Source organism: Halichoeres trimaculatus, unplaced genomic scaffold (assembly GCF_033239565.1).
Source record: "Halichoeres trimaculatus isolate MK-OKI-2021-1 unplaced genomic scaffold, fHalTri1.1 fHalTri1_scaffold_8, whole genome shotgun sequence".
NCBI classification, from domain to species: Eukaryota; Metazoa; Chordata; class Actinopteri; order Labriformes; family Labridae; genus Halichoeres; species Halichoeres trimaculatus.
This window is the reverse complement of record NW_027437186.1, coordinates 24702805-24715348: the sequence shown is the minus strand read 5'-3', so window position 1 is coordinate 24715348 and position 12544 is coordinate 24702805. Positions and strand designations below refer to the sequence as shown.

The 12544-nt window shown below is 38.0% G+C and overlaps 2 protein-coding genes across 2 annotated transcripts; one reads left to right on the top strand and one right to left on the bottom strand.

Annotated features, from left to right (window-relative positions):
- Positions 1 to 4060: 4060 nt before the first annotated feature.
- Positions 4061 to 6943, top strand: bnip4 (BCL2 interacting protein 4). The gene is made up of 6 exons (XM_074675587.1): positions 4061 to 4228; positions 4577 to 4748; positions 4864 to 4924; positions 5082 to 5188; positions 5571 to 5720; positions 6350 to 6943. The coding sequence occupies exons 1-6, from the start codon at positions 4186 to 4188 to the stop codon at positions 6390 to 6392; spliced, it is 576 nt and encodes a 191-aa protein (XP_074531688.1). The 5' UTR covers positions 4061 to 4185; the 3' UTR covers positions 6393 to 6943.
- Positions 6944 to 6988: 45 nt separating this feature from the next.
- LOC141794932 (serine/threonine-protein phosphatase 2A 55 kDa regulatory subunit B delta isoform) lies at positions 6989 to 12077 on the bottom strand. Its single transcript, XM_074675586.1, has 10 exons — positions 11896 to 12077; positions 11620 to 11694; positions 11076 to 11173; positions 10790 to 10955; positions 10557 to 10669; positions 10265 to 10442; positions 9977 to 10141; positions 9463 to 9632; positions 8814 to 8905; positions 6989 to 8665 (listed from the first exon to the last, which is right to left on the bottom strand). The coding sequence occupies exons 1-10, from the start codon at positions 11900 to 11902 to the stop codon at positions 8386 to 8388; spliced, it is 1344 nt and encodes a 447-aa protein (XP_074531687.1). The 5' UTR covers positions 11903 to 12077; the 3' UTR covers positions 6989 to 8385.
- Positions 12078 to 12544: the final 467 nt, after the last annotated feature.

The following is a 12544-nucleotide window of genomic DNA, read 5'->3' as shown; positions in this document are numbered from 1 at the left end:
GTGACCCTGTTTCAACTTCATACACAAGTGTCTGCACATGATTTAAAATGACATCAGCTACACAAACAGACCTGGAGCAAATACTTACTCCAGATAAAGGTGACCATAATTACCTTTTATCTGTCCTCAGCAGCCAGATGCTGTGGATAACAATCGTATCTCATTATGCTGTTTGTTAAAACACACACTCAGGAAGGGAAGTCTCCAACACAACACAGCATTAGCAGCAATCTCCTCATGGTCTTTCCCTTTTCCTAGCCCCAATAAGACTCTTGACATCATTTTGTCTAACTATTTCGACACAATCACAAACACAGGGGACGAGGCCAAAAAATGACAAGCACAACATTTAGAAAATCGGGTGGTATCAATATCTAAAGTTATCAGTTATCAGTTATTGTTATTTTCAGTTGAATTCTTTTAAAGTGATGTAAGCTACAATTGCAAGTTGTCTTTTGTAATAACTATATAAAAGATGAGCAAAAATAACCACCCTTCATGTGCCTATTACCAATCCACTAAGGATACTATGCTTATGGTTTCACCTCCAGTATATATAACTAGTACAGTTCTGATGGGTATTGGACAGTTTTATAAGAGTGAAACATAACAGTTGTCTTCTGAATACACCAGTCTCTAACCATTTTTAAGATCATGATTATTATGAGCATTTTCATTTGTGAAATCACAGGGAGTAATTTGTTGCTCTTACCTGGTCAGCAGATGGCGTTTCATATGATCTTCATCTGGGTAATGTGAATTGAGTGGTTCCGCTTTCTGAAAATACAAAAAGCACATTTGAAGAACCTTTGTCTCCTTAAAAACAAACCCTTGTTTTGAAGTGTATTTGGCACCTTCGTTTGATAGTCTCCATGATCCAAACTGGTTTGAGTTTATTGAACTAAAACTTCGATGACTTGGCAGTTAGTAGTTGTTTTGATCAAGCACGCGGAGAACGTAAGTCTCACAGCGGAGCACAGTCTCGCGTTGTTGTGCCTTTACGTCAATGTTTTTAAGTGGCAGAACGCCGCCTAGTGGACAGAAAAAAAGTCGTAATGACTCCGATACTTGTAAAATAATTAATTAAATATGATAAGTACAAGAACCCAGTAAAAGATACCTACATTAAAGGAGTTGCCAGTCACTAACATTCAATAGCTCTGGCAAACATTAGCTTCTTTATATCCTAGCTCACATTAGCTACCTACGGTTAGAAAATATAGTAGCCGGAAGTGACATATCGCGTTTTTTTTTTTTGGTATGCGGATGCAAAAAAGAAGCGCGAAAGTATGGGGCGTTCACATGTAAATCAGTTTACCTTAGATGGTGTTTACTAGTTTTATACAGGTTTGGTTAATTACTGGGTTAACCCTGTTTTATACAGTCTATGGTGTTTACACGCAAAGCTGAAAGAGAAACAAGGGAGCAACAAACTTAAGAAATCAAGTTACTTAGGTTCATAAGTGACAAGTTTGAAAGAATATGGCAGTGCTTCCACCAGGGGCTGAACTATCTGGAACATTGAGTTAAAGGAACTGCAATGTGTCCAAGAAGGTAAGAAGAAGGTAAGTTTTGTGAAACAAGCTGTGGTTAATATTTAATGCCCAGTGAAAATGAACGTTCACGACTTTTACTGCACCTGTGCAACATTTTAATGTTACAATCGCTCTGCTCGTACTGAAGGCAATGTGTCACCTGAAAACAATTCCCATCGAGATATGATATGCACTGTAATATAACCTGTGTCCAGTATTTCCAAATGAAAGAGTAATACCTCAATTATGAGACAACCATTTAAATATGGTTCAATTTTCTAGTCATGGCTTGTATTTTATAGCACGAATCTCAAGCAAAGGGCTGTTGCTTTTTGTGCAAATGACTAGCAAAGTCCTCTGAAAAATGCTCTGCTCTTTAAGATGGAGTTTTCTTTTTGTTTGTGTTCTTGGTGGATCAAATGCAAAGAATGTCTTTGTATTGCTGTCCTTGATGTTTTCTATTTCATCTTAATTGCATTTAGTTTAAATGTTGAAGGGCAGAAAGAGACCCTTCTTTGTCTTTAGAGATTTTTGTTGTTGCTGGAAAGGTTACATCATCCCTAATTTCTCTTTATTGGATTGAATTGGATGGATACAGTTTCCCTTTAAATATGTTAGCTGCCTTTAGGACTGACTTTTTGCTCTTGAACTGACGTCTTGCTGACATTGCAGGATGTGAATGTTCTCTTCGTATCCATTTGAAGGATGTTTAAGGTTTGAACTCAGTGCTGCTAGCTAGGTCAGTAAAAGCAATGTTGTGTCTTTCTATTAATTAACTATTTCATTTATTTGCCTTTTACAAATACATCAGTTTAAATATTGTACTTTTAGTTTTAAACAAAAGAATGAAAAGCCGCACAGCTTTATCTTGCAGTGGAAGGTTCTAATAATACAGTGCTGTTCTATGCATCTGTTTTGATACATCTGCCATCTGTTGGGAGCATTTTTATTGTGAAGGCTGACAGAGGAAAGCAACACTCATAATACTTAACAAAATTACAGCCATTATTGCCTCCATCAGAAATTCTGACAGCACAACGGAGAAGTATGACATTTAATGTTATCCAAGTTATTACTAAGAAGGGTTCTTGGTTGCACATGCTCTCATAAATGTTTATTTGTTTTTTATTGAGCGCTATAGGTGTCTGTATTGTTTATTTAACAAGCACTGATATTTCATCATATTTTACAACACTGTAGTGTTGAAAACAGTATTCAACAATAATGCCATCAGAGAGATAGACAAACATAAACCACACTCTAGGATATACCTACAGCTTATGAAAAGTAGTTTAGAGAGAATAAGAATGAAAGAAAAAATGGTTGGATGAATGAATGATTAATTGCTGTATTTCATTTCTGTACAACAAAATTAGTAGTCCATGTTAACCGTGGTCTGCCAGGAAGCAGAACACACCCCAGAATAATAAGACCCCTCAATTGTAGAAATAATTGAATTATGACAAAGCAATCAGACAGGCAAATCTAAATGGAAGAAAAGATAATTACATTTGCCTGCCTCAAATCTGGAATCGCCTTTACAAGAAATCATAAACATAAAAACATGTTCCAGCTGTTGGGAGAATTAGATCAAAAAGAAGTCATGAGAAACTAAGTTTTTCTGTGGTAATATCCTATATCAAGTTCCAATTGAACTATGTAAAAAAAAAAGAATAGGCTATCTGATACACTCATTACACACTGTAGAGTTTCCCAGAAGAAAGCAGTAAGCTTCCGTTTGTTAAACCTTTCATAATGTCAGTGTGAAAAGGTGACTTGATGTTTTAAAATATATCTACACAATGTGCCTTTCTTTAAGCCATGTAACTTGTTTAACATACACTTTATTTTGAAATGTAGACTGGAATACATGTGTTATTAACAAAAAGAACAACTAAGAGATTTAGTGAATAAAAACAATTTATAAATTATTAAAAAAGTTTTTTCCAGTTCTCTGTCAGGCATCAGCTTTGTAATATGTGAAATATTATGATTTATATTAATATTAATATAACTTGACGTAAAATACTTGGTGCAATGCTGGTATATTATTAATATTATATCAGGAAGTTGTTTAATTATGTAATTTAAACTTGGGACTTTATGCAGGGTAGGATGTCCAGGCTCCACACACATTTGCTTAATTGTACAGCATTTACATTTCAAATTCAGTTTTTTAAACGAAATATTTTCACAATATTTGATATCAATACTGTATGGCTGTATTGCTTTGACATACGGTAAGTGAGTAGAGGCTGATTTATGATCTGTGACTGCCATCTGCAGACACTGGTTTGGAACTGCTTTAATAAAGAATAGGTAAGGCTCAGACAAAATATGGAACAGGTTGACAGAGAGGGAAGTTATCTTTTAGTAACAGAAGCAATGTCTTGACAAAGATCTGAGTCTTGGCACTCGTGTTTATTTGGGTATTTCAGGAAGCGAATGCGAGCATGCGCGTTCCTCAGTCCGCGCGAGGTGCGTGGTTGTGTCTCAGAGCCAATCACGTTTGAGGAAAACACAATGTTGCGTCATTGTTATTGTGGTAGTTGGAGCTCCAGCTGCACACTGTGATTTCGCCACCGTTTCGGCTATATTAAGGCCCCCAAAACAGTACTGACAAGTTTCCCCGCAAGACTCTACCTGCACAATGTCTCTTCAAAAGGAAGTTTCTTCGGACGAGAGTTTGCAAGGTAACGTATAAACAACAAAACCGCGAATAGCTCACAAATGTAAAGGCTTACATTAGCTGATGGTAATGTAAACATTGGAGAACTGACGTCACATTGCTAAACATTTAAAGCTCAGTCTGGAAAAGTCTTACAGCTTGCTTCACCGAACCACTGTCATGATGTTTTAGACGTGAGCAGGCCGTAAAGAGGACAGCTGCTCGACCTACTTTATGAGGCTCATTTACAGTGTTGCGAAATCAAAAGTCTCCCTTCCAAAATTGGTCTGACTGCTTATTGTAGTCCTTTTGTCCTATCACATATACTGGATCCCCGTCAGACCGTATATTTAAACTGTACATTTGATCCAAGGTTCCTGGGTCGAGCTGCACTTCAGTGGCACTAGCTCTCGAAATACCAGTCATCACGGAAGCCAGGAGCAGATCCCAACGACCAGTCAGGAGTGTGACGTGGAGAAAATGTTGCTAGAGGCACAGCGCGAGTCAGGAAGAAACAGCTCTAGAGGAAGCTCTCAGTGCAACAGGTTTGAGGAAGCTGTTCATGTGTTCATTGTGCTGTGGTGTAATACAGATTGTCAACAAGCTGGTTTCATCATAAGTCCCTTTCTGAAAGTCTCCCATGGGTGTTCTTTTCAATAGCCCACTACGATCACAGACCCCTCTTCTCCTGTGGAGAGGCTCAGAGGGAAACAGCTCACAGGTATGTATGTTTAAACCACTAAGTGACATTAAAATCAAAACCATATTCAGTTACACAGATGTTTAAAGATGCTTGTTTGGGTTTTAAGATGTCAGTGATGGTGGAGTTGTTGCTGGATACTTTCAGGAGAATATGATTCCAAAATTTCTGTGTTTAGTCAGATGAAGACTTCCAAGAAAGAAGACGAGAAGTTGAGAACATGATGAAGAAAAATGCTGACTGGATCTGGGACTGGTCTAGCCGACCTGAAAACAGTCCCCCAAAGTACGTTTTATATTAGAAAGCTCTCCCGTTGATAGCAATACTAGAAGTAATGGCAAAAAAGACCAAAACATGTTAATTCAAATAGGATTCATAATTGATCATTTTCGTATATCTTGCATTAGTTTTGAAATTAACTTAATATGACTTTATATGTGGGTTGTACCTCAATGATCCCTCAAGTATAAATAGATGAGTGAATGATTGAAGAAATCTCTACCAGTAGGGGAAAAAAGATAGCCTAATTTTATTTGTCCTGTTACTGAATTTGTACTGATCCTAATAATATAGCCTGTGTGAGTAGAAGTGTCAGTGTGACATTAAACAAGCACTCATTTGTTTTAATGTATTCACCACAGTGAAAAATTAATGTGCTCCTCTGTAGGGAGTTCCTGCTGAAGTACCCTAAGCGCACGACCTCTCTCAGCATCAGGAACACCAGCGTCATGAAGAAGGGGGGCGTTCTCTCTGCTGACTTTCTCAAGATTTTCCTTCCCTCGTTAATCATTTCTCACATACTCGCTGTTGGACTTGGGTAAGCAAAATCATCTCAATTCTCTCCAGCAAAAATGTAGTTCACAATCACAAATAATGAATGCAATACAACTCTTGAAAAATGTAAAAAACAACAACAACAACTTGTTTTTAATTACACACAGATGATGTTTGTAATTTTAAAGAAAAAGAATTTGACATAAAGAACAAAAGCATTTTGTCATTCTTAAACAGCCACAGAGGGAAAATGTGTTCTGATTTTCTTCTACTTCGTAATACCACTGGTGCAAACAGACCTTTAATTGCACCAACAAAGCATGAATAATTAAGTGGTTTTCTCTGTGTACTAGCCACCTGTCAATCAATTTGAGAAGGCTAGATTCCAGTCTTGTGTTCTAGTTCTGAGTGTTGGGACAACAGTTTACCCTTATATATATTATGTTTTTACTGTGCCTTTCATAAACATAAAGTTTATTTTCATAAATCTTTAGATGCAATTGAATACCATCTCAAAATACACTGTTCCTTACATCTTATCAAGTGTCTCAATGATATAATATATGTAGCAGTGTATACAAATTCAGAGCTTTGGTTTACTTTTTTATATGTTTTGAAGATTTTTATTTTACTTTGCTGACTTTATTTTTTCATTTCTCTCTCAACCTGTAGGATATACATTGGTAAGCGCCTAACCTCCCACAACACCTATTGATTGGAAGCAAGTATAACTCTACACCTAGCCACCATTGTGTGACCATCTCAGCATGCCTTAAAACGGGACCTTCTGCATATCACGGGAGAAGTGGCAATGTGACACTGTTTTATTTTGATTGCGTGCCCCACCCCGCCTACACCAGCTTGGACAGTTTAGGATCCGTCACAGCTGTTTCCCTCTGAACAGAAGAGTGACCTATCCTCTGCTCCTTGCTTTGTCCCCAGATGACTGTTTTGCTGCTTCCTGCTTAAATCTGCACATAAGGGAAATGATAAGCATACTGTTTGTTTTGAATTTTTGAAACGAATGATCACTTTTGATTTAAAATACTATGCTGTCATTTGTTTGTTTTTTTTAATAACAGCTATTGATAAGAAAACTGGTTGACTTTTTTCTTTTCCAAAAGGGATCACAAGCCTAGTAATTACCGTTTGTGTACATGCATATTGGCACTTTAAGAACATCTAATAGCTTGATAAGTACTGATATGGTCCATTTTGTTCATCAAACACAAAATAAAATGAAATAAAAAAAAGTATATAAAAATATTGTGGAACAATGGTTTTTAGAAAAAACATTCACATGCAGATGAACACAATTAAAATTTTATTGAACTTTGGTCAAAATAATAAACAAGTGATACATTGCCACCATGTTAGGGTTCAATGGACAAAGACAATGCATTATTATGTGTTTTAATGTCATCAGTATATTTTTGTGTAGTCCACCTTCATTTCTGCATTCACAACTACAGAGATAAGATCCACATTTGCATTACGCGGTTCAAATTGGGTTGAGATCCCTAACAAATGAATAAGGGCACATGTATGAGGCCTGTCTGAATTTCCTATTTATTACATTATTCGGAGGCACTCTATCACATAGACTGTATGGTGTGCAATTTTCCTCCTTAGTGATTTTCATAGACAGCCACATGTAGCAGCAGTATATGAGGACATAACTCTATAAAATAGGATTTACAAATAATGCACATGAGGTTTGTAAAACGTTTGGGGACATAACTTGTAGCTGTCACTGATAGAAGTAGGTATTAAGGCTGCAGATTCCCTTTGTCCTGGGCCCCATCTTGTGCCATGTAGTATCCAGCCTGCACCCTAAAACATGGTCAAAAACTTTGAAAGTAATCTCTTGACACAAACACATGGTCGGTTGTCTCCAACAGTGACTCTGACACTGGTAGCCCCAAATAGTATTTCCATAACAAGTTAGCTTGAGATCTGCTCAAAGACAGTGGTGTGACTGGACATTTTCCACCTCTCTACAACATAAAAACATGCAAAGCAATAAACATGTTTTAATACATACTTCTAAATTTAAAAACACATCTGTAGTTTTAGTTTCTTTTATTATGTGGATGACAAGGTGTACTTGAGTAGATACAGTCAGTGAAATTATGTCACCGTATTGACTGGGGAAAAGTAAGAGGAGGGAAGGGGAGAAAAGAAAACAGGTCCACTTTCCAAATTCATGGCCTCTTCCACCAGTAGTTTGGCCTGAATACATGGCCAACGGGGGAATGTTACAGTTAGGCTCATTGGCCATTAATCCGTGCTTCAGAGGGCCCAGAATCTTTAAGATGATGTTACAACTTTGACAAGACGTCATTTTGAGGGCTTCCAACAGTTCTGTCATTAAATCATGAAATGAAGGCTTAAAATGTCAACACAAACACCAACGTTCGAGAGTTTGACCTCTAGGGAGTGCCATTCCATCAATTAGACCCGAATTGGGCTTTCTGGGTCAGGGGGCATGTTGATTGCCCTGGTGCCAAAGGCAAAAACAACCTAAGCTCAGACTCAAAATAAAACAGGCCTATGGATCAACCTCCTGTGGCAAAAAAAGTAGACACGTGCTTTCGAATTCTTCACCAGGAGGACAACGAGGCTGTTTCTTCTTATACAGATAGACAAGTAGTAGGCTTAACTACACGGGTACGGTAAAAGCCCTATCCTCTGGAGCCCCAAATCTTCTAGTTGATTTTGTCCTGGAAAATGTACAAGTTGTTGGTGGCTGCCACAGCTATCACGTTATCTTTGGGGTGCCAGGCAGTGTGGAGGATCTTCTTGTTGAAGTCCAGGCTGTCCACGCTGATCTCATCCTTCTTCCTCTTGCCGCCAGTGGACACTTTGCGTGGTTTGAGCGTGGCTCGCGGTTTGCTGCTCTCCCGGGACGCCTCCAGTGTGATGTCCCGCCTGGTGTTGCGGTCAAACATTCGGAAGAAGTTGTTGTAGGAGCCTGTCATGATGGCACTGGAGGGGATAGAAATTCCAAATGAAGATTTTATGTTTATTGGACAAATCTTGAATACAAGGTCATAAAACAAATACACAACAAAAAGAAAGAAATTAATTATAGAGCAGGTGCAAATACAGTGTTGGTCTACCAAAGGACACTCACCTGTCACTGCCATTCCAGCAGCACTCAAACTTGTCAAAGATGCAGTCATTTTCATACAAGGAGCAGAGCTTACTGCGAAGGTATTCATGGACCTGAAACAAAACATGCACTTTAGCCTTCATGTTCATGTAAGCCTCACATCTTTATCTTTATGAGCATAATGTAGATTTCTGGGTTAATCCAGCAAAAACTTTTCTTTGCGTAAGTAAGCCTGCCCCCTTAAAGTCTATGCTCAGCTCAGAACCAGCCTCAGCTTGTACGGCCCACCATAAACACCCCTGAGGCTGCTTACAAGTACTGTAGCTACACTGCATACCAATCACACATTTCATAACCGGCATAGACAAGATATTTTTGCCAGAATTATGCCTTCAACAGATTTACACAAAATTTAAAACTGGGGACAATGTGTTCCTTTAAAGGTGACACATAAGCACAAAATGCCTACAGTTAGAGTTCATAGGGAAGATCTGATATCTTGACATTCACAATGTTAGAAGCCCTGATCACAGAAAGACAATTTGGTGCTTTTTGTCTTCCCTTGTCTCCCATGTATCATTTACATTTGACAACACTGACATACCTTTAATTTGCAGACACAAATAAAATGTCAGGCTTTATTAAAATTTAAATGATAAAGTCTAAGCACCTGATACGTCTCCACTGGCCTGTTCTCCATGTTGAGGTCCCAAACTTTGACGGAGAGGTAGTCACGTGTCATCATGTAGCGTCCGCTGTGACTGAACTTCACGTCCGAGATGGAGGAGATAATCTCAGAGAAAAAGGATCTGCTGCTGGGATCCTCAGGCTCCTCAAAGACTGAAAAACACAAAGAAATATCTTTATTTTTATTTTTAATATATAAACCAAAATGCTGTCAGTTCAATAACTCTTAAAGGAAAAACAGGTTGCAGCGACAAATACACCTTTTTAAAATAAAAATATATGTATGATCAATTGGCATATGATATAAAATAAAAACCTGCAAATATCTTTAATCATATGTATTCCGGCCATTACTACAGGAACTACACAGTATCGCTTTTTCTAATAAATAAAGTTGTACTGTTACAACTACCAAACTCACAAATCTGAAGAAATGTAAAATTATATTTAATGACTTTGTTGAGTTAACTTTGCAGCACCTCAGTGGGTGTACTTACACTTTGAGTGCCTATCGCAGAGTGCTGCTGCTCGCATGTCACACAGGCGTATAGTGCCTTTGCTACTGCTGTACACAAATACATTGCATTGGTGTGGATGGCACTCTGCAGCTGTGATTACTTCTGTCAGTTCCTCCATGTTGGCGGGCTTGATGTCTACAATATCTGGGAACACAGTGTTAAAGAACTTGGCAGTCTTTTGTTTCATAGTTTTCATAGTTCAAGATTACAGAGACTATTGGACTACATGCCTCTCACGAAAGATTGTGCAATGAAGACAAAGGATACTAAAACTTCTGTCTGTGATTTCCAAGTGCCATAGATTTATTCTTAGGTCATCTGCGGAGAGGTACGTTTCATGATCACTATTTACAGAAATGGAATTAATGTGATAGGTGTGCGCATTTGCAAAGATCCTCCTTGGGCTTGCTTCTACCATGAGATCCATTGGCATCAGTACTGGTACCTGAAACATAAGCAAACATGTTGGAGATAAAATTTTTAAAAAGTTTTTTTTTTATAATATTCCTTCAACTTTTAACCTCAATGATTAAAAAAAGATACACATGATTAAACATACCCGTAATGAGGTGATTCTAAAGGGGTCTCGGAGCCTTCCATCTTCATCTTTCAGGTTGTAACCTTCTGCTCGTTTATCTCTTTCGCTTATTTTCCACAATTTGATAGTTTTATCTAAATAAAATCACACATTTATGTCATATGATTATAAGTAGGGCATTTGTCTGGATAAGAAGTCCGAGTTACATGTCCTTAAATCACTACATAATCAAAGCATATTAAAAAAAGTCTTACCATTTGTTGAAAGTAGAAAGTGAGCAGCATTTTGTTGGGGTAGCCATCTAATCTTATTAATTTTTTCTTCAATTTCTAAACTTTTCAAATAGTCAAATTCTGGCTCATGACTCTGAAAAGTGCTATAGACGTTGTACTCCCCGCGCAGATGTGGACGATTCTTGGACTGCAAACAAAAATTGTAGCAGTTACTTACACACTTCGTAAACATCAACATAACAGTGCAGCAAATAACTACTCATATAGTATGTTTATGAAATATTATGCCCGTACATGTGATTCTTACCTCCTGCTCATGTTGAAAAATCACTACTCTGCCTCCTTTATCTCCAGTTGCAAGCAATTCACCAGAATAGTTGAACTCAACTGTTGAGATTATGTCAGCTGAAACATGTCAGAACAAATGAAACCAAATGGGTTAGCTTTCGAGTACAACATCAGTCACCAGCCAAAGTAAAGCTGCTGCAATATCAACAGAGACTCTTTAATATCCAGCATGAATGAATAAATGAATGAATGAAAACAAGCATGATGTCACTTGACAATTTATGGACGCAGCACATTGACGTCATGGACACGGTCGCTCCCCTTTAATAGCCTAGCCACCACCTAGCATACAGCTAGCTAGCGACAAACTGTCATTTAAAGAATATAGGGCATTGGTTTAGTTAATCTACAAACAGACATAAACCACACATAAGATCTATCTGATATTAAAACTCGTCAAATCATCTAGCTATTGTGCATCTCATATAAAGCATCCACAGCATCAGCATCAGAACATCTAGCACCGCTGTAGCCTAGCCGTAAAGCTAACGTTAGCCACATACCTTCCGCAACATCTTCATCTATCGCGCCTTTCACTTGAGAGAAACACCACTGAAAATCATTTCCTCCTGCAACTCCTGTAGAAAAAACAGAGGGTTAGTCTGAATTTCACTGGCGTTCTGTCTCAAGACAAAATGACCTGACAGTGACAGTTTGACAACTTAGCTTACCAGCGCTAACGTTGGCTCGCTAAGTTGCAGATTGAGGCCATCATACACACACACACATACACACTCAGAGTGAGGTGGGTCCTTTTCCTCCCTTTAAAAGTAGCTTACCCGCCATTGCTTCATGTAGCAGCTCTTGCTGTGCAAAGCTTCCAATAGCTTATCAACCAATGCGGCTTGCTCGGGGAAATAGATAGCATCCACAATCAGTGTGAAGACTCGGGTCCAGATCTGTCAAGACCACGGAAATTATCCGTGATTTTTTTTTCTTCCAAAATGGCGCACAGTACATGGAGAAATGACGTCATGCACACATGCCACATCCTGGCTCCATCCATCCTCCAGAGCGTCATACCATTGAATGCATCAATTCTTTATTTTTTTCTGAAATCAACTCTATTTTAATGCAGTGCGTATCAGCATCTGCTGATTTATCCTTTTTATTTAAATTCAGATGTTCCCTGATGGCGTTGATCTTAAATATACACCCCATCTAAATGAAGGTATTGTGATAAAAGTTGTCAAAAGCAGAGAAGACTGAAAAATGGAATAAACTATTCCCCCTAACTTGAGTTTAATTGCACTTCCAATTTATACATGATTTCTGCATTATGAGTAATTGCTAAAACTTTTGCAGTGCTCACCCAAACAAAACTTCACTTTTAAAATTTTGTAATAATCAATCTCTGTTTTTCTTTCTTTTTTTCTGATTCACTAGGTTGCTGATGATGTTGGATCTAAAGACTCTCAACCCAAAAAT